The sequence below is a fragment of the Seriola lalandi genome, unplaced genomic scaffold, assembly GCF_002814215.2.
Source record: "Seriola lalandi dorsalis isolate HSWRI2012SDOR001 ecotype SW California unplaced genomic scaffold, Sedor1 jcf7180002054524, whole genome shotgun sequence".
NCBI lineage: Eukaryota > Metazoa > Chordata > Actinopteri > Carangiformes > Carangidae > Seriola > Seriola lalandi.
This window is the reverse complement of record NW_019525077.1, coordinates 73,723-99,018: the sequence shown is the minus strand read 5'-3', so window position 1 is coordinate 99,018 and position 25,296 is coordinate 73,723. Positions and strand designations below refer to the sequence as shown.

General features: G+C 40.8%; 1 protein-coding gene across 2 annotated transcripts in view; it reads left to right on the top strand.

Annotated features, from left to right (window-relative positions):
• unc13ba (unc-13 homolog Ba (C. elegans)) overlaps positions 1 to 22,849 on the top strand; it is a 173,066-nt gene extending 150,217 nt beyond the window's left edge. The window contains exons 24-36 of one of the 2 annotated variants that reach the window (XM_087176060.1): positions 5,909 to 5,935; positions 6,219 to 6,239; positions 8,429 to 8,455; positions 14,196 to 14,284; positions 14,440 to 14,577; positions 15,939 to 16,062; positions 17,427 to 17,471; positions 18,181 to 18,252; positions 18,661 to 18,808; positions 18,925 to 18,981; positions 19,514 to 19,597; positions 20,155 to 20,314; positions 20,416 to 22,849. In XM_087176060.1, coding sequence (XP_087032186.1) covers positions 5,909 to 5,935; positions 6,219 to 6,239; positions 8,429 to 8,455; positions 14,196 to 14,284; positions 14,440 to 14,577; positions 15,939 to 16,062; positions 17,427 to 17,471; positions 18,181 to 18,252; positions 18,661 to 18,808; positions 18,925 to 18,981; positions 19,514 to 19,597; positions 20,155 to 20,314; positions 20,416 to 20,698 — 1,275 coding nt within the window. In that variant the 3' untranslated portion in view covers positions 20,699 to 22,849. The remainder of the gene's footprint in view (positions 1 to 5,908; positions 5,936 to 6,218; positions 6,240 to 8,428; positions 8,456 to 14,195; positions 14,285 to 14,439; positions 14,578 to 15,938; positions 16,063 to 17,426; positions 17,472 to 18,180; positions 18,253 to 18,660; positions 18,809 to 18,924; positions 18,982 to 19,513; positions 19,598 to 20,154; positions 20,315 to 20,415) is intronic. The other variant, XM_087176061.1, reaches the window with a different exon arrangement.
• The last annotated feature ends 2,447 nt before the right edge of the window (positions 22,850 to 25,296 follow it).

Sequence of the window (25,296 nt, the reverse complement as noted above, 5' to 3'; positions counted from 1 at the left end):
AATACATATGTAGCCTACGTGTGTGTGTGTGTGTGTGTGTGTGTGTGTGTGTGTGTGTGTGTGTAATATAATTACATTTATTTTGTCATTTTTATTTGTGTACCTCCACCTGGATCTCCCCCAGGCCATCTCTGATCATGAAGGGGAGGATGACATGGTGGGTGGGCTGCATCATCAAAACATTTTTTTGCTAATTCACCTTGTCTTTGTATTTTAAAATAATTGTCTTTTGTTTGCAATCTTCATGAACACCAGTCAGAGGAATCCAAGGTGAGAGAGGGAGTCCAGGTCTCTTTTATTCTTTAACATTCTTCTTTTTTTTTTTTTAATTTTTTGTCTCATTTCACCTTCTCTTCTTATTGTTTTGTCCATTTCACTCCAGTCTGGCTGCTCAGACTCAGAGGGATCTGAGGTAAGAGACAAAAACTGACAATCAAAGCAGAATTCCTCTCTAAATAGAGTTCAAGTGTAATTCTCCATCGACCTCGGACCTCTTCTCACTTTAATCCTAATATTTATAAGGAAGCTAGAAGTGGAGATTTCACACCTTTTAGCACATTCGTTTTATTTAAATCTGAATTATTCTCGTTCTTTCTAATCGTTGCTGGGTTTCAATGTCGAGTGAAAGTGGAGTAAATACCTGCGAGCTGACAGTTATAATCACTGGCCCTCTGCCCTCACTCATGCAGTTAGAGGTCATGCCATGTCCTGCCCTCAGGTATATTTGCAGCAGCTGTATATTTATCATTTGAATAATTTGGACTTGTGGCAACTAAATCATTCATTACCATACATTAGTGTTTGATGAAGTGAATACTGATTGTTTGAGTGGACAGCGGCACAATCTGAACATGATCCGTGAAACTAACTGTGGCTGTTTCCTTGACGATGATTTGACTCATTTATGTTGGATGCCTTACACAGAATAATGTACGCACCATATGATTTTGTATAGACAGATATTCTTAGGGAATCACACATTATATCACTGAACCGTCGCAGAAAACATGGTTTTATATTGTAAATATTTCTCAATAACATTAAATATTCATGAGTGAAAAGGTTAAAGATAAGAGGAGGATTTAAGTTATACAATCAAAAACTCAACCAAACTGCTTCTTTAAGATTTTATGGGTGTGGTTTGATTATTTGATTGACAGTGACCTGGAAAACGAGCACACAACAATCACCAGAGTTTGATGCAAACGTTGCTAACGACGTACTGTAATTGACATCACCTTTTCAAACCAGTGAGAACAACACAGACCAAAATACGTTCAAAACATGATGAACTGGGATTAACCACTGTTTGTTTTGTCGTCGTTTTTTTCTCTGATCATAAATGAATATTTATGATAAAATGATCTTTGCCTTTTACAAAGGGACTATTTTCCCTTTGAAGTCTCCATCTGCTTCCCCCTGAGCACAGTCGATAAATCCCTCCATAGATCTGATGCCAGGAACCTCCATAAAGCCTCTTGTACCACATGCTAACAGAGCTCTTAACACATTTGCAGCTGGGTACTAAGATGGCCTCCCTCCTGTCTGGGTGTTTAATAGACCAGACAGTTGGATCCCAGATAATTGAACTTGATAGCGTATTAAAAAATGTTGTATTTAGCCGCCGCTAAATGGCGTCTTGAAATGACTTTGCTGACTTGACTTTGTTTGCCTGCCGACTGCTGGGGGAGGGGGGTCGTGTCAGGGAGGAAGAGGGTGAAGAAAGATAAAAAGTGACGAGAGTCCCGGCTCTGCTGGTTAATGGCTAAAGTTACTGCGATGTTAACAGATGTTAAATGGGATGTTATGGTGAAGTGTTATGGGGCGGATAAATGTGCTGCTCCTTTGTTGTTGTTGGGGCTTTTGAAGGAGAGAGAAGATTTTGTGGCTGAGATTAAGTATATATAATAAATGTGACTTAAAAAAAAAAAGAGGTGGCATCTCTGTACTGACATTTTCATGCGATATTATCTCCAGTTTTATTCATGTAGGCAATTTAATCTGATCACACAATCAATCTGTTTGCTCCTTAGTTGATGCTTTCCTTGTGTTGTATCGTAAAAGTGTAAGTTGATATATTCTTTTTATTGCATTGAAATATTTTCCTTGAAGAATTATCTTGATGTTTTATTAATGTTGAGGAACCCCATGATTCTTAACGAGCGTTGGCTTTGGAATCATATTTGCTTTGCATCACTTTATCGCTTTATCTGCGATTGGATTAATAATGACAGAAAGTGGCTGGATTTCCAAGCCGTTTGAGCCTGTGAGCATCAAGCGGGAGAGTTATTATTGTGTGTGCTGTTGTGAGGAACTTTGTGAGGAGTTTTAAACCTTGAGGGTTGAGCTTGCAGTTTGGTGAAGGTTATGGGATACATGTTGGTGATGTAGGGGCTGTAGGGTTTACTGTATGTCAGTGAGGGTCCTCAGAAGTACCATGTAACATGTGGGTCAGGATCAGGGCTATTAAATGTTTAACACATTGTCTTTTTGAGGACTTGGCCACTACGTTTTTTCCAGCCTCTAATTCGCACCAATAAATTGTATAAAATATTGTAGAGGTTCAGGGTCGTGGACTTTTCTTTATATTGTCTTAAATAGTTTAAAATTCTTGTTGCATCCGGTTGTGGTTTTCATCCCAGCTGTAGTGGAAACCTTTTATCAAATGTTTGTGTTTTGAAGAAATGTCGAGTAAAGGTGAAGTCACAGGTCTGATGAGAATCACGTTATGTTGCCATGCTCTGAATGAACAAAACATGGACTCGTGTCATGTCCTGTCCTGTCTTGTCTTGTCTTGTCTTGTCCGTCCTCAGCTTGACAACAAGGAGAAGGAGAACAAGGTCGGTCGTCCGAGCCTTTCGCTCTTTGTTTTAACGGCTTCATTCCCCCAGAACTCTGTGTTTTGTGTGTTGTGGAGTTCTTTGTGAGTTAGTCTGGACTGTGCTTGTGCTGTGTGTGTTTACAAAGTGTTTTGCGCCACTGTGAAGTACAGTAGGATATCAAAACACTTCTCACTTATTAAGTAGAACAGTAAATTCTCTATATTGTGAGTTGATTTACATTAAAAGGTGCCAATGCAACTCTACACGAAAGAGAATGAACTAAGAGTTATAGATCAGTAACATGAACATGTTTACCAACCTGTGATATCAAAAGACTCCAGGCTGAGACCAGAGAGAAAGATCTTGGTCATCCAAGTGTTTCTTGAAGGCAAAGCTGAACTTAATCTGCAGTCAGACGGTGAAGTGAGGGCGTCTTGCTTTAGAAATATTCTCATCCAAACCCCTTTTATGTTGTGTGTTAGGCTGTTAAGACACGTGTTTTCATATAAACCCAGTTTTGCATATAATATTGCAAGAATATTATGATTTATTATCCAGGAAAGTCACACATGAAACCTTGAACACTGTGCTGGCTGTGACCTGACGATCTTGTAGCCTTGTAGAGGACAGAGTTTAGGATTTGTCAGATCATCAGATGACGAAGCAGATCAGCATCTCGCTCTAACATTAAGAGCCTTTCTCGACCAAGAAACCGCACTCTCAGATAGCAGCACGATGCTTCAGGGAAATGCCGTGTGGCTGCTGCTATTACTCTGAGACGATTCCAGATCTGGTTGAAGCGGGGAGCAAAAACTTGAGATATTTTTAACTTTCAGCACTAAAAAGAAAATGCCAGGCTCTCGCAGCGGCTGCGAACACGCCGCAGCATGACTCCTCTGCTCAGGGAGGTGCCGGAGAGAAACAATGGAAAAATGTAGTGCAATATTGGTATATAGTAAAAGTGTAATTTCATCACTAGATGAGTAGATATTCTCTCCTGAAACTAAGAGCTTTGTTTAACTGTGTTTAGTTGACTTTTTTTAGTGGTAGCAGATGTTTTAGTTTGTGTCTGTCCTCCTGTAGGACGACTCCTCGGCTTATGATGACAGTGAGGAGGAGGAGGAGCGGGAGAAGGTTTGGTTTCTTTACAAAGCTCTAACATTTATCCATAACTAACCTCTCCTCTCCTCTCCTGCTGGCTGAAACACGTACACATGGCCGACTAAATCCTCCGTTCACTTTGCTGTTCTCGCGTGGAAGAGTGTCTGTGATTGTGTGTCTAAACTGGTAGAGTTGCTCGTGTTTCCAACATTTTGCTCCCACCATCGTCATCATCACAAAGAGCCTTTAACTTCCATTTGTTGTCTTCTGCCTTTTTACATTTTTAATGTATGTTTTATTCCTTTCTTTCTTTAAAAGCTTGACAAGGAAAAGGTGAGCCATCAAAAGCACTCTCATGTTCCCTTTAATATTTATTGATTCATGTTTATTTTTATTTTCGTAACATTTTTCCTTTTCTCTGTTGTTTTCACATCTTCCTAGTCCGAATCCAAGAAAGAAAAGGTGTGTGCGTGGAAACTACTCATGTTTTCTTTAAATTGTATGGTGTGTCTGTGTGTGTATGGTTGTCTGTGTGCTTGAGGGAAAATTTGTTATTAGTTTTATGAAAATAATTCACAACAATTTCATTGCCATAATCAGCAAATCAGCTCAAAGCTTTGATCTAAACTTAACTTTAAAGCAGCTATAATCTATATTTTTATAATAATAATAATAATAATGTATGAAATATCAATGTGAAAACAAGATGACAAACTCAGCTGAATCGTTGCAGAGCTTTATAGTGACCATCAGCTCATTGTTTATCCGGCCAGTCTGCAACTGAACTGCTTCCGTTACTCTCATTGCGTCGTGAAAAATAATCACTGAGCGATACTGGCTCAGCATCAAACAGCAGACACACACAGTTAGAAAGTAACTGGTGAGCAAAGTGGAGCATGTAGCAGCTACAGAGACAGATATTTCCCTCAGGATTTGGTACTGAGCTAAAAGAGAGAGAATATGGTGCTTACCCTCATCCTACTGAGTGATTATGCTGCTCTGCAACTGCTGGACAAAATAACTGGGTTTAACCTGATAAAACTTTTTTTTTGAATATGATAGAAAGTTGTAGTATTGTTTAAAAATAGGGCGGCACCTTGTGTGGGACACAAGATTTTGAAGAATACGTATGAACTAGAGATTATTAAACTTTACACTGGTTTCTGAACAATAACTTACAGTTAGATGAGGAGAAGTGGAGGAGGCAGAAGCTTGTGTGCTCCCTCCTCATGGTGGCAGATAGAGTTAGTAATGACGCGTGTCCCGTTGTGAAAGGTACTGGCAGTTCAAAACCTGGTGAACAAAGGAAAAACGACAGGATATTACAGTTAAAAAGTCTGAATAGTTACTGTCCTGCTCCTGCTAGTCTGACAGAGAAATGGTCCCGTTGTTGAGGTGAGGGATGGACAGATGTGTTGTTGTAGATTCTCGCTCATCAATAAGTTGTTTTTTTGACTGCACAGCTCTCAGTTAACTCCACACTAGTGTCCAGATATGAGCCATAAAGGAGCAGGAGTCTGCAGGCGTTCCTTTCAATCATTTTTTACATTAGCACACCTTCAAGCACAGAGGGAGCAAAGATAGACCGCAGACTCTTCAGAGCTTCAGCGTTAACGATCCTAACACATTCCAAGTGGTTGAACTCATCTTTCCGACGGTCTGAATCCTGCATGTGCTAATGCATAACGCTGTCGGAGAAACACCTCGTACCCTTCAGATGTCAAGGCTCGTTTTTAGCTTGGTTTTTGATCACCCCTCAGAGCCGGACCCTTTACGAGGGTTTCACCTGAAAGCAACAATAAGCTTTATTAATATATGAGTCACTGCCTGCAGCAGCCGGAGGCTAACAGGGAAGGTGAACCTAATGAAAGTGCCAAAGAAGAGTGTGTCTGTTACAAGGTCACTGTGTGAATGTCATTGTGTGTGAACATGTGTGTATGTGGCATATAAGCATCGCTCACTCACGCATGTGTGTGTCCTTGCAGGCTGAAAAGAAAGACAAAGAGAAGCAGGTTGGTTTGTTGATCATGATTCTGTCCTTCACCTCCTCTTTCTGCTCAGTATCTCTAAATCTATTCAGATTTGCCCTCATTCCCCAGTGACACTCACTGAAACTCTTCATCTTTTCAGTCATAAATAAATGCACTCATTTATTTATGTCACTGTACAAACCAATTCAGCGTAGGTTTTTGATAAAACCTCTAGATCAATCGTTGGGTTTGTGTGTGAGAAAAAGAGAAATTAATGGTGTTGGCTTTTCTTTTCAACCATTCCCTTTCTTGTTTTTGCCTCAAGGAGGACACAAAGAGCAAAGAGGTGAGTTGTTGAAACGTAGCTTCAGTAATAAAAGGTCCTGCAACATGCACTTTTTTAAAGTTTATCCTGTATTTGTAATTTATATGGATATTTGACGACTTTGACCAATCGTTGAAAACACTGTCAAACAGAAAAGACAAGCAGTAAGAAAAATGTATTTTACTGAAAGTTAAATTGTGTAAAATGTGTAAAATGCACAACTACAAAATTGTAGCGGCTAAGCAAATGTTTCCTTATTTAGTACCTGCGCTTGTCTTGACCTGTTTGGGGTTATTGATCATTGGTGCTGCCAAATTGTTGTACCTGAAATTGATGATAAAATGATGCTTGCAAAAAATGAATTGCAGTCATCTCCCAGGAGAATAGTTAAGCCAAATAAATGACAGAGAATACATTCAGAAAGCATTCTGTGTATTTCGACTTCCTCCTGAGCGTAAGAGCCCAGAAAAACAAAAAGTAACTGAGGGCCAAACGACTGGTGCTCATATTAAACTGCATCTTCTTGTGTGTGTTTACCCAAATCAATGACACTTATCAGTCATGTGAACTTTTCACAGTGGCCTGAGATATAACATGCTGTAACTGTTAACCAGCCAACCTTTATAAGCAGTATGTAAACTATAATAACATGGCTTATAACACTCTTTGAAACTCTGAAGTGCAGTTGTAATCAGGATTTTTTTTTTTTTACATGTGTTATAACAGATTCATGAACCGTTTATACAGATGTACAAATCAAGTTTGAAGTGTAACTACAGCTCAATATATTAGGTGCAAATTTAAGTTTCCAGTGTGTGTTTCTGTTTGTGCCTGTGAGTGTGTGTGAGCGTATTGAGATAAGTATGAGGTCCGATGTCGCAGACGATCTGACCGTGTCATTCGCTCCACACACTGTCTGCTGCGCCCGTTAGAGCCAGCTGACTCAGACTTTTCCCAGAATCTAATTCAAAGAATCAGTCCCATTTGCCAAAAACACTTGGCCGTTGGCCGAGGCGGCAGCGATTGATTCAATTTAAGGTTTTTTTTTTTTTTCTTCTTTCTTTGAGCTCAGTCATTTCATTTTGTTTCAGTGCATGTCACATTTGATTTAAGCTCTTTAATGGTAAAACTGATTGCTGATCATTTTCCTTTGCTTATTTTGTATTTATAAAGGAGGCATGTTTAAAAAGGTGAAAAACTTGACTGTAGATTCCAGGTGTCTGATGTTTTATTTTTGTTTTTTCTCACCAGTCAAAGGAGGAAGTGAACAAGGTTTGTTTGTCCGTTGTTTCCTCTGTAGAGCTTTTCCCTCTGACCCACGTCTTAAACTATTAGCCTGTTAGCCCCGGTTCAATAGAAAAACTCATAACGTAGTAGAAAAAGTCTTTCAAACCTGAGCCAGCTGAAGAAATAAGCAAACTAAGCAGTCGATATATATATATGTGTATATATACTATATATATATTTTTTACATATTTTTAACTACACATACGAAGCAAAGTCGGTAGAGGAATGATTGTGCATAGTCCCTGTTCTTTTTACTTTCCCAGGTATACATTTATTTTATTTAATCAGGAAGTCACGTTGAGGTCGAGATCTCATTTACAAGTGAGACCTGAGTACAGAAAATAAAATAAATAAAAAGGCAGGTATATGATGTTGTTGCAGCTGCTTGTTTAAGTGTATGCATTTGTAAAACTAGTATATCGCAAAACCTTACATGGCCATAAATAAGTTTTGGTCAGTCATTTATTAAGTATAACAGAGAACATCTATCTCACTGAGCTAAGTGTCTGAATGGGAAGAACATGGGACTTCTTCTTCCAAATAATTCCAGTTTGGGATGAAGTGAGTGTGCAGCAGTAACGTAGCAGACAGCAGTGAAACATATAGGACTTCTGCAGGTGACGTCCCTTTTGTCTTGTAGCGTCCCAATAAACCAGAAGCAATAAACAAAAAGCTTTTATTAAAATCACCCACTCACCATTACCCAACCCACCAGACAATATATCACAGAACCCCACCCAAACTAAAAGATACCTCCTGTTTTTGTTTGCCTGCTGTATACCACGCTGTACAACCCTGTGTCCATGTAGTTATAGTGTTTTTTTTAAATCATCAACATCCTGCAGTGTTGTGTGACTTTTCTTTTTCGTTTTACTTTTGTGTCTTTTCTCTTTCTTTTTTTTCCTTTCTGTCTTTCCGTGAAGACTGAAGCCACAGCTGAGAAGAAGAAGGTACAGTTGTGTGCTAGAGAGAGATAAGAGAGTTGGACAAACACTTATCACCTGTAAACGACACTTCTAATTTCAGGCTGTGATCCTAGTGAGGCAGATGTGTATGTGCAAGCTTGTATGTATGTGGAACTTTCCTCTTAAAAAGCAATTTTCCTTAGTCATTTATTTTCCTTTCTCCTCTAAAAGTGTTGAGGAAATACACAGAATGAATAGAGGATGTATGGTACGTCTGAAGTGTGCACTTTAAATGATCCACACCTGGTAGATTTATGCAGGAGATACATCACATGCACACATTTAATGATCTGTGTTGAACTGGCAGACAGTAGCATGTCTCTATAGGAAGTAAAGGTGTTGGGGAACTGTGTATAAAAAGTGTGAATATGAAGCGGTGATTGCTCCTGAAACATAAGCCTTAAAACGTGTCATGTTTTATTAATGATATATATTTTTTCTAAATTTGTCATATTAGAGAACATAAAGTTGACAAGTCAATCACTCACTTAGCATAATGCAGTTTAACACTATGCAGAGTGTTCAGTGTTAGCTTGAAGGGAAACTTTTGGAGCCAAATTGGGGGCAAGATTTTGGTGGGGGGGGGGGTTTTCTCCCCAAGTGGGCATACAACAGTTGGGTCCCCATTGTGTGTGTGTGTGTGTGTGTGTCTGTCTGTCTGTCTGTCTGTCTGTCTGTCTGTCTGTCTGTCTACTGAAGCCACTCTCCCAGATTGGTTTGGGGTTCGCAGCCCCTAATGCTCCTATTACCACTCTGTCCACATCCGTTCCAGTTGTTACTTCAGGCCTGGTGCTTCTTAATCTTCTCGTGCTCCTTCTTTCTGATGTTATTAGGGACTTTAAGCAGCGACGGTTGAATGGACGGCTATGGCATGATGCAATGACATAGACTGTATGTCAAAACTTACTACCGTTGCAGCCCAGCTGTCTACTATGAGAGAAAGACTAGTTTACCGTACCCTGTAATACGTTAAAGTTAGCAAGTAATTATACGTTTTTGTCATATTTGATTCTGTCATTTTTTTAAATTCAATTATACCATTAGTAGTTTTATGGATTATGAGTATATCTGTTAAAATACTGGCTAATCTGACTGATTTTTACAGTTACATACAAGCTGTTAACCTGCCACCCTCCCTCTCCAGCCCCCAACCTGACTGCTGTGTATTGATGAAACCATGACGCTGTCCGTGGTGCTGAAGTAACAGACGGATTTATACAAACTCCTCATTTGATATTAAATTTGTCTCTACAGCAAATATCAAGCCATTGTCAGAGTTAAATGTTGATCTTTGACTTCCTCAACTACGGCAACACGTTGGAACATTTCTAGGTGCCTTAGCCGTCACTTCAACCGTCGCTGCCTAAAGTTCTTACTGTCAGCTGGGATTACCACTTTTATCACAGCTGCCCTCTTCTGCGCCTTTTCATCCACTACAATGTCTGGTTGGTTAGCCTGCAGCTGCTTGTCAGTTCGGAACAAGTGGCAACCTTCATGGCTGAAAAAAGCAGCCAAAAACTGAAGTACCAAAAAACTGCAGTTCCTCTAATGACCACTAGAGGCTGGCTCTGAAAGCGAGTCAGTCCCCATAGACTCCCATGTTAAAATGCCCAACTCTACAGCAGATATAAACATGTTTACAGCCTGGTAGAAAAACAGTTTTGGTTTCTAGCTCATGACAACTATACGGGGGGAATTTTTATAGAAATTCAACTGTTTACATTTTATTAACACTTTAAATGCTGCACAACTGAGGGTGTGGCCGCTTTGAATGACAGGTGGGTGAGCGTATGATTGCCACAAACCGGCTCCACACACACCTCCACTTTTCCCATTTTTGAATTAGCCGGGAGTTAAGCGGAGTCAGCTCACTTCAAAACCGCTCTCCTATGGGTGACATTACAGAGGCTATCTCTGTCTTTACATACAGTCTATGTTCTGGAACCTGAAGTCCCACAGGATCTCAGCTCTGTTGCTCCCTGTTCTATCCCATCGGGACTTCTAATCCACACTCAGCACAGATGTTCCTGTACACGATCCCAGCCACTTGATGAAGCCTCTCAGTGTACGCTGTCCTTTAGGACCCCACTGTATATACGTCATGCTCATTATTCATCTACCTGTCTGACCAGTCTTCATCTTCCAAGGACACATCACACTCATGTGCACAGTCACCTTCAAATGTCTATAAAGATGTCTGACTATACTTGAGACTTGCAGCTCACATAAACAGCTGTGCATGTCATTTTTTTGGATTCAGACCAAGAACTCACTTGCTCTGAAGCGGCTGAGTGGACAGTCTTTTCTCAATTAAAATACAAGATACTAAAACACTGTCAGTTGAAAGTCACAGCCCTCCTTTAGTCCAATTAGGTGTAATGGCAGGTTGCCCAACGTCTTCTATCTAATAACACAGTTCCACAGTTATCGATGGCACACTTTCTACAAAGACTCTTTTTGATGTCTTACCTTGCAATCGTCCAGCCATTTGGCTATTACAACATGTGGTGTGCACTTGACATCCAGCATACTAATGAGTTGTGTTTTACAGGTTTACTCAAGACCTGTTTCCAGGCTCCTCAAGGCCAGGTCATCCTGCAGGCTGCACCAGGAGCAGAGAGCTGCACTTTATTTCGCTTCACCTTTTTTTGTAGAAGCTGGCAAATGAAAAAGTAGATTGTTGAATGCTCTGATAGCTAAGAACTCAACATGTTTTAGCATTAAAAGCCACGTGCAGCCAAGTTATTCTGACTGATTAGACATTTGCTTCGTTGGCAGAGCTATATTGGCAATTACATAAGATCCCCAAGCTCCCATAAGAAGGATAAATCTTTAAGTTGTCCTGCAGTAAAAATCTAAGCAGAGGAGAGGTGTGTCAGTTCAAACCTGGTGCGTACATGCCCACACAGTCCAGCAGAGAGGTCTAATCAGGGAAAATAAATTAAAACACCAGTGGGGGTGAACCATGGGTGCACAATGACTTTAAAATCTCAGCCTTTACCTGAATGTCTGGATGTATACGTTGCAAACTGTTGCAGAAGAAAGTTGCACATTTCTGTTATGGTTTCGTACTTTAGCTTCATTTTGCTTGATCAGCCTCAAAGTGCTGCTGTTCCTGCGTTTACCCACATGGCATGCTGGGGCAGATCGCATGGCCCAAGTTTCAGAAACATACAGAGATCACAACATAATTGAGCCATTGAAATGAAACCCCTGAGGCGAGAGGACTACCTGCAGGGCATTTTGGCCCTGGGGCCTCCTTGCGGCCAGTCCAGCCAGGTGTTTAAGTAAACCTGAGCAGGACATCGAATGATCTTAAAAGGTGCTGTGAAGCTGAGCCTGACCACTGAGGAGGCAAGTTAACCAACATGATTAGCTACAAAAAAAAATAAAAGGTGGTTGACGGAGACAGAAATTTATGTTATCAATGAAAATGTGTGGAAAAGTTTGTCTCTTTTCAGAGCAATGGCTTTTACCTGCTCAGTGCAGCGGGACTTTCTTTCTTTATTTTCACCCTTGAAGTCCTCGTCGTTTGTCAACACACAGATGTCGCTTAAACATGGACTGCTGCCAGTTTCCTGGGTATAAAACTGCCTACATACATATGGAACCAACCTTTAACATCCTCAGTGTATGAGAGTGAGCTAATTTTAGATCTTGTCTTCAGCAGCTTCCTCCTCACCAGGCTTTTCACCACGTTTATTATATGTTATTAAATTCGAATTCGGCTTTCTGCTCTCAACAAGTCCAGTTGACTCAAGGGAAGTGTTAAGAAGAAAGAGTGACAGCCTCCTGCTGCTCTTGGTTCCACTAAGTGTATTTTTTTATTTTATTTTTTTAAAAGACTACTCCATCCCTCCGCCTCTCGTGTTGTATTTTTGAAGACCTGCTCGAGGGAACGGTGGTCAGGAAATGGCGCGCTCTTTACAGCTTGAAGCGCTCCTTTCACACACTATTGAATATGTCTGAAGAGGCGTGAATGAGCTCGTCACGTCTCTCCCGTCAAATCTTACAACCTCCTCTCCGCCCAAGTTTGTGCTCAGTCACGATCGCTTCCATTTGCATTTTAGTCAGCGTTTCTTTCCTGTTTACTGATCCGCACACACTCGTCACTCAGCAGCATCATCCCACACACACACACACACACACACACACACACGCACACACACATACAGAGTATGCCCATACTGTGTGTATCCCTGACTCATACACTTACTGTATGTGCACCCAGTGACACTGAGAAATGAATCTGGTGTTACACACTCTTACTCATCTCGTCTCGTCTCTTGCACTCAAAATGCACTAGGATATATGTACATGTGCTGTGCACTGTTTGCCTTTTCAATGACCATCAGTATCTGGTTCATGAATGTTTATTTTGCTGCACAGCTCTGCTCAAAAGTCAGAAAATGCACTGATGGAAACCGACGAGGTGCTCGTATTGATAGGGGCGCTTCAGTATGAGTTTACTGGAAGGAAAGAACCAGAGCTACCAGCAAACCAGCTACCTTTGGTTTTGGTCATTTATTCTCACTGTAAGTTGCTCCACAAGGTGCAGTGATTGCATCACTTGACCTAGGACCATAAATAGATAGAGCACATCACTTTTAACGGTGAAGTTGGACGGTGACGTCCTAATGTCTGTGGATGCAGTGGACGCAGCTGTGTCATATTCCAGCTGTAATGCTCCTGCCAGAGCAAATCAAAGCTTTTATATCCAGTGTCTCAACAGGAAATACCCGCAGCACACCTGGGGCCTCATTTATCAAAGCATGTGTAGCGCATATTCTAAATCTATGTGTAAGACTAGCACAAAGTAAGATTAAGTAAAAAGGATAATGTATGGGTGTCGGTGATGATGATGTGGGGTTGTATGAGTCGAAGCATATTACCTAGCGTATTACCCAGACTAGATTCAGATCAGTGCGGTGCTAGTCAGGGGAGACACTGGTGAACAGGGCCAGCAGAAAAAAAGTGCTGAGGATAAACCACTGGAAATATTCTACACGAAACGTACATTTAAACAGATATTGGATCGTTTCAGTGGGTTTTTCAAAGTGTCTGAAACACATTTTTTGTGCTGGCCCTGTGCACAACGAGACATTGCTCTGCCGGTGTTTCCTGCCGTCACTCCTGATCTGAATCTACTCTGCATGACTACCTCATACAACTCCATGTCAAATAACCCAAACCTTTAAAACAAAAATGTTTAGTTTCAAAAATGTTAGACTTTTCTACTTTGAACAGTTTCAGTTGTACCAACATGCAACAGTTTCATTTTCTTTCTTGGATGTCATTTGTGCATCTTCTTGATAATGCACTTTTGTGTCTAAAAACAGTTGATAAATGAGGCTCTACATCTCTGAATGTGTATAAATGAAGGATTTATTCACACTAATATTGAATAATATTTTCCACTCGTTCCTCAGTTGTGTGAGAGAAGCTGAGATGGAAATACTGTACGTTGGAAAAGGAGGATAAAACACCAAAAATAGAGAAAAATAAAAGCACTAAATGAGGAACCACAGCTGAGATGTGACAGATGTGGGTCTAGTTGACATTTCAGGTTTTAGCAATCTGGTGGTGGTGTCTGTAGAACTGACTGTAAAGGCTTCAAATAACCTGATATCTCCTCCCTCCTCTTTTTCCTTTATGTGTGTGTGCGTCCGTGCGTGCGTGCGTGCATGCGTGCGTGCATGCGTGTGTGTGTGTGTGTGTGTTACAGCTGGATACAGAGGCAGCTAACATCCTCAATGAGCTGCAGGTGAAGCTCAGCACTGTCCTGGACAACTTCAGCACCGTGTTTGCCAAGAGGTAACACACAGACATACACACACACACACACACACACACACACATACAGTATTCAGTGGATGGCTGAGCAACAAACCTCCACCAGCCCTGCAAAAGTTTTCCGTGCATAAGTTTACGTCTCCCTCCTCTCCCTCCCCTCCCTCTTCTCCCTCCAGCTTCCAGACTCGTATCAACGGCTGCATGCGTCAGATGGCTGAGATCCTCTACCAGATCAAAGGGCCCCCCAACCACAACACAGCAGAGGCAGATGCTGACAACATGCTGCGGCCCCTCATGGAGTTCCTGGATGGGAAGTAAGTTTGTCTGCAAATGAATTTGTACAACTAACAATAAATTTGTGACAGTTTTAACATGAAATTAGAGCTTTTGTGTCCAACACTGGGTCAAAACCATAATTAAGTCTGGGTAAATAACTCAACAGTAATATAAAAGACGTATTGGAACTAGATTAAGGTTGTGAATCAACCCAAAGTTTTTTTTACTGGTGGTTTTTGGTGCTTAAATACTGAATTACTTCCTCCTAAATTAAGTCTAAAGGACTGGAAGTAAATGTAACGGCATGCATTAACACAACAGGAAACTGACCAGTCTCCACAATGACCCTCCTGATGCACATGTTACATCATTAGAAGGGTTAAAACTTTAAAAAAGTAACTTTGCAGTCCTTGAAAAACTTCTTAAAGCCGTTTGAAGGAGCCACTCACCAGTTATTCTGTAGAATAAACAACAAGTGACCACAAGGACTTTCTCTTGATGATGCAGATCGGAGATGTCAACATGTTTTAGTCTTTAAATTGCAGTTCACACTTTTGTCCATCAACTGAGGAGCAAAGCAGAACATGCATTACTTCAAGCACCTTTCCTTCAGTAAAGGTGAAGAATGAAGCGCTCCAATAGTACAGCATTCTCAGTCAGTGTGTTTCAACTTTTCAAAGTGCAGATTTAGGTAATGCTCTATTTTACAGGTCTGTTATTTCCTAATAATTTCTTAAAAGTTTCTTGGAAAGAAGCGTGTAGTCCGGTGCTACGACCCGGGACTGAACTCTGAGACTTGTGTTGTTTGATTGTTATTATTGCTTTCCAGAGAATTTTACATGAAGGAAATTGCTCCCTTTAAACCCCAGTAAATATATATTCATCATTCAGTGATTATTGTAACCTTCATCCTTTATGTGGTGAATTTTCACACTTTGCATGTTTAGCTCGATCCTCTGAAGAAAAAGCTCAAGGTTTCCCGTGCTTAGTGTTTGCAAATAGCTGGAGGCGTCCCAACTGATCTGTCTCTGTTTTACCTGTCTCTGTTTTACCTGTCTCTGTTTTAAGAAAATTATTTGGAAATTAATCTTTTTCTGTTGCATTCATTTTTACTGTTTGTGACTCGCAGGGCCGGTTTGCACTTCAGGCAATTCATTAGGATTTAATGAACAACTGTCTTATTGAAGAGAAAGTATATTGAAGAAAATGTTATTATTATTATTACTTACTTAAACTTGGTCTAACTGGCAAGTCTGCATTTAAGCAAGCCATATTAAAGACTGGCGGAATTTAAATGTTTTAACTTTGACCTCTACAATAACTATAACTGAACAACGTAGTCTGTTGGACCAAACAAGTGTCAGCTCACAGTTGTGGTGTGTTTTCGTGTGTGATCCAGTCTCAGTATCTTTGCTGACACCTGTGAGAAGACGGTGCTGAAGAGGATCCTGAAGGATCTGTGGAAGATCGTCCTGAGCAGCCTGGAGAAGACCATCGTCCTGCCTCAGAGCAACGACAGCCTGGTGAGCGCCACCCTAACCCTGACCATCACAACTACCTGACCTAACCCAAACCCTAACCTTTAACTAAAACCACTCCAGATCATCAGAGAGTACCCACTTCAGTTAGCATTGCACTCCTATAACACTGTCGGACTCACGATGGACAGTGTTAAAAGCAGGATCAGATCGATGCAGCAGAACCAGAGATATCCTTTTTATTCCACACACTCTTCTTATCGTCAAAACTTGGCGACTACGTTGCCCACAATGCAACTCAACCACAGTTGAGTTTAGGTGTAGATTTGGTTTTGTTATGCTAGTCGTAGCCTTGAGCCTGCAGCAGAAACAGGAGCAGGCTACAGGAGGTCTGGTAAGCTCACTTCTTTCTAACCCAAAACCCCCTCAGACTTGTAGTCTTCAGATCCAAACGGCGCCGACTGAAGTGACATCACTTGAGGCAGTTCATCAGATTTCATGCAGCTCCCTCGGCAACCTTATTCACACATGCAGTAGTATTCCCCAGGACCCATAAACAGACTTTGATATGTAAAATGGAGTGGAGTTCCCCTTTAAAATTTTAAGTTAATTCTTAATCTTCACACAGCTCTTTGAAGATGTGAGCACCGGACAAAATGTCCCCTGTTGCAAAAAAATGTCACTCATAAGGTCTAAAACTGGTCGTCACAGAGGGAGAAGGACGTTTGTGTGATGAGTCGTCCACACTCTTTATTTCTTCATGGTCACCACAGGTCCTGCTTTGTTTACACGTTGATGAGAGTGATTAGAGTAAAGTGAAGGAGGTGGGAAAATGCACAAACAAACACACAGTTAATATTAAAAAGAAAATATTTATGCATGTTTTTGCCCATTAAGTACAAATAACCTGCACTATACTTTTGATAAATGTTTTAAAAAACCTCTCCTTGTTGGAGAATCCAAGGACAATCCAGCATCTGAAAATCAGCTGCCAAACAGCAACAGTTTTTAGTAACAGAATTTACATTTGCATGTTGTCGTGTCTGCAAACAGGTTTCCCTAAATGACATGTTGTTGACACAGATGATGTATTCCAACAAAGTCCCTCCAAGTTGATTATTATAACAGAAAGGAATGAATGGGAAGTGCTGCAGTAAATCTGCAAATGTGTACAACATATGCAGTGTCTGTGTTGTGCAGTGTTGGGTTATGGTAGTGTCCCATTCAGACCAGAGGCAGTGCTCTGCTGCCATCTACAGGTGGATGTCAGCAGGTGTGTTTCTCCGGGGTCCAGTTCTGTGGAGAAGTGTGATCCTGTTGAGTCTCTGCATTTTTTCTTCCTTACAGGAAAATTTTGATTTAAAATGAAGTTTGTCCACTTCCCTCTCTCTCCCTCCCTCTCTCTGCAGGGAGCCCAACTCCTCACAGCAGCTAAAGGACTCTCAAATCTCAAGGTAACACACACACACACACACACATACAAAGAAGTGCGTAACCACCTGTGTGTCTCTGACGGGACATTGTAAAGCAGAGATGACAAGCTGAGACACGTGTCAGTCAACCAATATCTCTGTTTATCCTTTAAGACATTTTTGATGTAAAGAAATCTTTTCAAATGTGCGAAAAACACACATGAGAAGAAGCAAAATTAAGTTCTCACTGAAAAACATTGTAAGATTTGTATCTCAAAAAAGACTTTAGGGGTTTCCTGCTGACGTTAGTACAGACTGGCCGCGACAGTCATAGTCAGCTGCTGCAGGAAGTTGGCAGTGTAAAGACGAGACAGGCTTGGTAAAACTTGTGGAGCACTCAACCACAAACTGCTTTTTCTGGAGCTGCTCAAACAGAACAAGTCTCTGAAATGTATTCCCCACTTCATTTTCCAGTCAATTAAAGAAATGCAGATAATGATGTGTGGATTTCCTACTTTTTTTTTTATCACAGTCGTTTATTGACTGATTTACAAAAGTTAAGTCAGTGTAGTTGTTATCCAACAACTAGATTTAAGTCAACACAAATAAGCAGCTCTAAATATCAAAGTCACACGAATGAACTTAGGCCTGGATTCATTAGTTTTTCCTGCTCGTGTATGGTTTTGTCTTTATGTATTTATCGATGTTGACTGTTTGTCTAATGTGAGTCTGTGAACTCTGCTTGCTGTAGGGAGGGGGTGAAGCCAAAACCCTGACGCCTAAGCAGTGTATAATTATTGACGCAGGGCTGGAGACGATCAAGGTAGGTGGAGACCTGCACTGACTCACGTCTGAAACTTACGTGTATCGTAAGACAAACATGGGAAAACATCAGTTGCATCTTAATACATTGATTTTGAGACACTGATATGACTCTTAGGTATTAAATAAAATAGGTAAGATAATAATCACAACATAGTCGGGCATCACACCAAACCAAATCCTAATTCTTTTTTGTTTACACATTCAGTAGTGAAATATAGTATAACATTTTATTTAGTTACAAAATTCATTCCTCTACATTGACATACAGCACTTTTACATACCTGTGTATACTGTAGTTTCACTGCACAGGGACACAACACAATATACAGTAGAGTTGCACTAACCGTGTTTAGAATATTATCTGGCACAGATTATTTTCTCACTCTGTTGTCTTTACTTCCTTCAGCAATATTTCCACGCCGGAGGAAACGGGCTGAAGAAGGCGTTTGTCGAGAAAAGTCCTGAACTGGCGTCCTTGCGTTACGCCCTCTCCCTCTACTCCCAGAGCACCGACGCTCTCATCAAGACCTTTGTCACCACACAACACTCCCAAGGTGATCACACACACACACACACACACACACACTGCATGCATGATATAAAGGCTTTAGAGGATCAGATATCCCTTGTGTTGAAAAAGTTCACTAAATCTCTTTTCCTGTCTTCTCAGTGCATGATGGGATGGGCATCAGAATCACTGGCAATGAAAAGATTCGACCTGACAGAGGTAAGTCCACAACACAACACTAAGTCTACACAACTGCTGAGCCTAGGAACACCCAAATATTTTAGGTTCATGAAATTAAACTGAATTTCTTTCTAAGTTCTAATTGGATGTCACCTGTCACCAAAAGGTGCTTCACTCTTAACAAAGGCACAGTGTTAGAGGATGTTTTACACGTTTCCTTGCTCATGAAACCAGGTGTAAAACTGTTTATATTAACTATTTTTAAAGAGTTTTCAGTGGCAAGGCTGCTCACTTTACCATTTAAAAAAATAATGAAAATGTTCATATTTTAGCATTATTTCCTTGTCCTCCTTTCTCTGTCTTAATTCTAATAAATTAGAAATTATCCCTTCATCAAATACTAAATATAATCATACCGTTCCCCATTTTATGATGATCAGCCTCTGTGGAAATTGAAGCTGAAATGTAAGATAAGAAAGTGCAGCAGCAAGAAGATCAAGATAAGACTAAAACAAAAACACAAAGAGTGAAGTTTGAAGATGTTAACGGCATCGTGTTGGCTATCGTGCAGGTTCAGGGGTGGAGAAGCCAATCGGAGAGGCCTTACTGCAGATCGACATGATGCTCGGGAAGGAACGCAAGGTCAATGTGAGAGGTGAGACGCCTGCGTTCAAAATACACAAACATGTACATGAAACAGACCGGAAAATCAAGTGTGTTCTGTAAATGCTGGCACGTTATAGTTTTACTCCCTGAAGCAACTTATATGAGAAGAAATGTTTCTACTTCTCATTTCACATTAACACAGATAAACAATTATGCAAATTGGTACATAAAAAGAAAATAAGATCAAAATAGAATAATGAAGAAAAACATAAAGTTGGCGGTGATGTGAATGTAAATATATGAAGATCAGTGGCGATCCTAGACTACGATTTACAGATGTCCCCTGAACGCCTCACATGCAGGACCTGTACAGTGTCTTTATGGGAGGTTTGAGGGGGTTTATAGTAATCATTGCAAAATGTACCAATATGAGGGGATATTGGGGGCCCCTGTTCCCCTTGAGGGCCCCAAGCATTTGCCTGGTTTTCCTCTCCTGACTGTGCACCTCTGATTTAGACATACACTCATGCAGACACATCATCCACACTGAATCTCTGTCTGTCATTTCCTCTTCTCCCTCTCCCTCTCTCACATCCCTCTCTCCAGTCATCGCGGTGAACGACATGAAGTGGCAGACCTCGGGTATGTTCCGGCCTTTCGTTGAGGTCTCCATGGTTGGTCCCTTCCTCGCCGACAAGAAGCGCAAGTTCACCACAAAGTCCAAGAACAACAGCTGGACGGCAAAGTTTAACGAGGCATTCCAGTTGTGAGTTTGAACTTTTGCACCTAAAAATAGATTCGAACATTTACAGCTGAGAGATGCAGTAAATAAGAGGCTGTTTTTTAATCTGCTCCTCTGCCCTGTAGTATCCTGGGTAAGGAATCCCCGGACTGCTACGAGCTCCAGGTGACGGTGAAGGACTACTGTTTCGGCCGGGCGGACCGGGTGGTCGGTGTGGCCGTGGTCCAGCTGCGTGACGTCGCCGACCGCAAGAGCTGCGTGTGCTGGTGTCCTATCGGGCCTCGCATTTACACGGACGAGACGGGCATGACAGTGATGCGTATCCTGTCCCAGCGACCTGCTGATGAGGTGGCCAAGGAGTTTGTCAAGCTGAAGTCTGAACTCCGTCCTGTGGAGGAGGGCAGATGAGCAGAGGCGCTGACTCAGCACCAGATTGTTGGAAAGGGTGATAACTGACACGGAGCAAGGTCTGGGTTCAGTAATCACAGACCATTAAAGCCTGTGAGTGATAACATTCAACATGGAGGAGGAGGACACAGTACATATAAGTAGGTTGAATATTTGTCATAATTATGGTAAGAAAGAAACGTATTTAAATCAAAGGTGCAGTTTGGACGGAGAGGCTTTCTCTAAATGTTGAAAATTGAGCACCAGTGTCATGACTATCAAGCAACATATGGGTTTAGATCATCAACTCAGTGGTCAGAAATAGTTTTAGATCATCAGAGGTAAACTAAAGATCTTCTAATTCTAATGACTGACTACATCTGGATAAAATCTGTCATCTGTTGGCCATCAGAACTGACCTCACACTGCTAATTCTGGGTTTGTCCACCTGACAGTACTGAAAGATGCAAACATGGCATTAGTTCTAAAACTGAAGATTCTTGCTGCTGTAACTACGACAGGAGATGGGAGTGATTTGGAGCAAGTAATCCCAGACTCCTGCACCTTCTGAGCCTTCGGGGCCTTCTGACTGCTGACAAATAGTGACATATATGACATCGGTACCGCTGTTGACTCTGGTATCCAACCATTTCCCAAAAAATGTCATTAACCAGCTGACAAATGTCACAACAAACACATTAGAGCGAACAAATGTCACACTTAGCATGAGTTGTTGCAAAGAGCTCGAGCTTGCAAGAAACAATTATGAACATCCCCATGGAAACTGCTCTAAAATTGCAATATGGGAATTTAGTAGCCAACAGTAATTCCCCAACTTGAAGAACAAAGAACAACATGATGATGGATGATGGGTTACTCATTTTTAATTCAACCTGATGTTAGAAGTGCAACACACATCAGCTGATTCACATGTCAGCTGACACCTGTAGCACCAGATGCGTCTTACAGAAAGAGGAAGTCAGGATACAGTAGCCAGGATCTGATCCATGCTGGAAAATACTACAGTCTGATGCACTGAACCAACTAGAAGTGCTTCAGGCTGCTGCTGCTGCTAATGTGTGTCGCTCTTTAATGGAGAACTTCTCCCAGACTGAATACATGAAACCCTGAACAGAAAGAAAATGTAGTTAGTTCTTATGAATTACACAGCCTTAAAAAAAAAAAAGCCAACTGGCTAACATAGCTAACAGCTAGCTCACCGTACTCAGACTTAAAACGTGAATGGGTACAACATCATTGACATTTTAAGGAAGAAGGCATGGATTTTTCTCAGAAGCAAAGAATTATGGGCATAGTAGTTTAAAGTACATAACTGGCCACTGGACTGTGGCCTGTCGAACAGCTTCTTCATAGGTTTTGAATTTTGTTCTTCTGTTTTCGTTTTGTTTTGCCAAATGTTAAACTGTGACTGTGGAGACTGTTTACCTGTAGACCTGCTCTGAATTGCAACAGACAAAATCTGGCAACCTGTTTTTAAAGGGTTAAAATAGTGTGAAGACCTTTATGGAGGACCCAAAACAGACCTCCATGCATGCACAGCCGCATCCTGTTCCAATCATAAGTTTCTGAATGTCTGTTTTATGTCAGGCGCAGTACGAATTTGGACCGATGGAAGATCGAATACACAGGCAGGTTTGACTGAACTGTAACTGGGTTTGATCCACACTCTTTGTCTGTTTACTATGTGCCAAGGAACGCAAGTGTTCAGTGAGCCACGTTCAGCTAGCTCACTTCACAAAGTCGAGACAGACGTGGCCACTGGAGGATCTCCCGCTTTATGCTTTATGCTTGTTTAATGCTTGGTTCTGCTGTATTAAACTGAACAAACATTGTCTACAGTAGAGTATAAGTGCATAAAGGCGGATGTTTCTCAGTTGCCATAGCTGTAGTGACAACTGAACTCTTGCACTCTGTTTAAAACTAACTGTAAGTTTGTAAAAAAAAATAGATAAATAAAAATAAAAGCCTAAGATCAGAGCATGTATTTATTGTATACAATCAAACTGGACTAGAATTGTGATCTTTTTCATGTATGTACTGTGAAATATGAGGATTGATCAAATGTATGTAAAGTACTTATCATTATTATGATGTGACATATGTTGAAAATACTTGTAACAATATTTTGTATATAAAATATTTATAAATTAAGGCAGATGGTGGTGTCCTTTGTGTGAGTGTGTGTGTGTGTGTTTTTAACCAATGTTTTGAGTCTGCAGGGTGACATCACAGTTACACAAACTAAACTATAATCCAGACATCACCTTTAACCTGTTATTTATTTGCCAGGCACAACTCTCCTGCCCCCCCCCCCCCCCCCCCCCCCCCTCTGCTCTGCAGTTGTCCTCACACCTGCTCCCATCACCTCATCATTACCCCTGAGTACATCTAGCTGCATTCTTGTTTCTGCCTGCTTGTTAAAGAAGCCTGCCTTAGATGGACTTGAGCATTAGAGTCCTCTGGTGGTTCACTGAGTCATTACAGGTTTATGGAGGTAGATTTGTCTCAATATTATTTCCGTGAACAGATTGACGACCCGTTTGTAAATGTGAATCTGTAAATATAAAACACCTTCCACAAATGGAATGAATGATTACAATAATAATTAATTATTAACAGCTTTTCAATTTTCATTTTAATATGGTCATAGAACGCCCACATGAGTCTGTAAAAATGAAAATGCAAATTGGATTACTGCATTGTCTTCTTAATTGTCTTTAATTAGCTGGGCTGAAGAGCAGCAGGAGAACAGGTGTGCTAAGTGGGCAGCTCACACAGGACTGTTCTTTGTTCTGTCCTGAGCTCATTCTCTGTTTGCCCTTCATTCGGCTGGTTCCCTCTGTCATTTCACCTTTATTCCTTAGTTCCTCGAGTGAGTTCATTTCATTACATTTCCTCAAATTATGTTTATTTTATTCTTAAGTAGTACATCTAATTTCCTTTGTTTGTTCCCACATGATTATACATCAACAATTTTTGTTGCTTTATTTAAGATAATAAGATTCTAGCTGAGTGTCCACTTTCTCAGCTGTAACCACTCACCTGACTGACTGCAAGCAAAAGATGAACTACTTTCAAATGGAACCTGCTGACTGCTTCTCCTGCTTCGCTCATATTCATCAAGTCAAGTCCAGTTTAATCCTCAAACACATTCATGTGTGAAAAATTACATTGCTATCATGGAATTACATTTTCATTTCCGAGTTTACACAATCATCTTAATAGGGTCTCCAATAGACCTCTGTAACTCGCTCCTGTGTCCACATATTTGTCCACACATACACCAGAGTTATATTTAGAAGATTATACCTTAACCAGTACTCTTTACCTGTTGAAAACTGGTAAAATGCAGTTTTTTACTTGCCAAAAATTGATTCCTGCTCCCAATTTGATACTGAAAGGGTTTTTCTGCCTCAAAATTACTTCATATCAGTTATCAGAGTTATATTTAGAAGATTATACCATAACCAGTACTTTTCACTAGTTCAAAACTCTGTATAGAGCCTGTGCAACACATACAATGCAGTTTTTTACTTACCAAAAATTGATTCCAGCTCCTAATGTTGGACTTAAAAGGTATATATATATATATATATATATATGGTTATGTATAATCTTCAAATTATAACTCTGATGAGTGATATGAAGTCATATTTTGGCAGAAACCCCCTTTCAGTATGGATAGGATATCAGACATAACAAACACACAAACATAAAAATAACATTATTGACTGTAATCACGTTAATATCATGCCTGATTACACTATAAACAGCAAACACGTTTATGGCCACAAATTCTGTTGACATAATCGCTATCGTCTCACACATACATAACATCACTATTAGGTCGGACATAGAGTTAGTGTATTTGTTCGTAATGGCTGTTTGATCCAGATGAAAGCAGATGTAGAGGCACAGAACTTCAGCTTTAACAGGCTGCGCGCGCTCCGGTTTGACACCGGGTTTGATGTTATTTGACCGCTGTGGAACACCGTAGTTTTGAGGTGCGTTTCCTGCGGGACGTCATCTTGGTTTAATGGGGGGGGGCTAGCTTCCATGCAAACTGGTAAAACGGATCTGTCAGATCTCATCTCCGGGTTGGTGCTCCTATAAAATTGTCGGAGCCTCAGATCCGTTAACATGTGTTTTTAAAAACTAATTTCGGGGCTGCATTTACTCTTTCTTTCACGAGCGCTGTGTAGCCTCGGTGTTTTACAGCAGGTCTGGGCTGGACAGGTGACAGGTGTGTTTACAGTGTCTGTGCTCTGAAAGACATTACAGCAGGAAAGGGGTGAAAAGTAGCGGGTCCCTCTTTTGAAATTGATTGGAGCTTTCTGCATAACTTGCACCTGACTGAGTTAATAATGGTAAGTAGTTACTCATTACTGTAATGTGAACAGCTGCCTTAGATGACCGTGTTTTCCCTGCAATGGAAAGTTTGTTTTATTAAGTATAATTATATGTTTTCACAGGGATACCAGAATCCAACTAAGTCCACACCTTACCCCACAACCAGCAATAAATGGTAAGTCATTGGCATGACTACACCCCATACCTGTATGTGCTCAAATTAGGGTCAAAAGAATTTTGAACTTGTA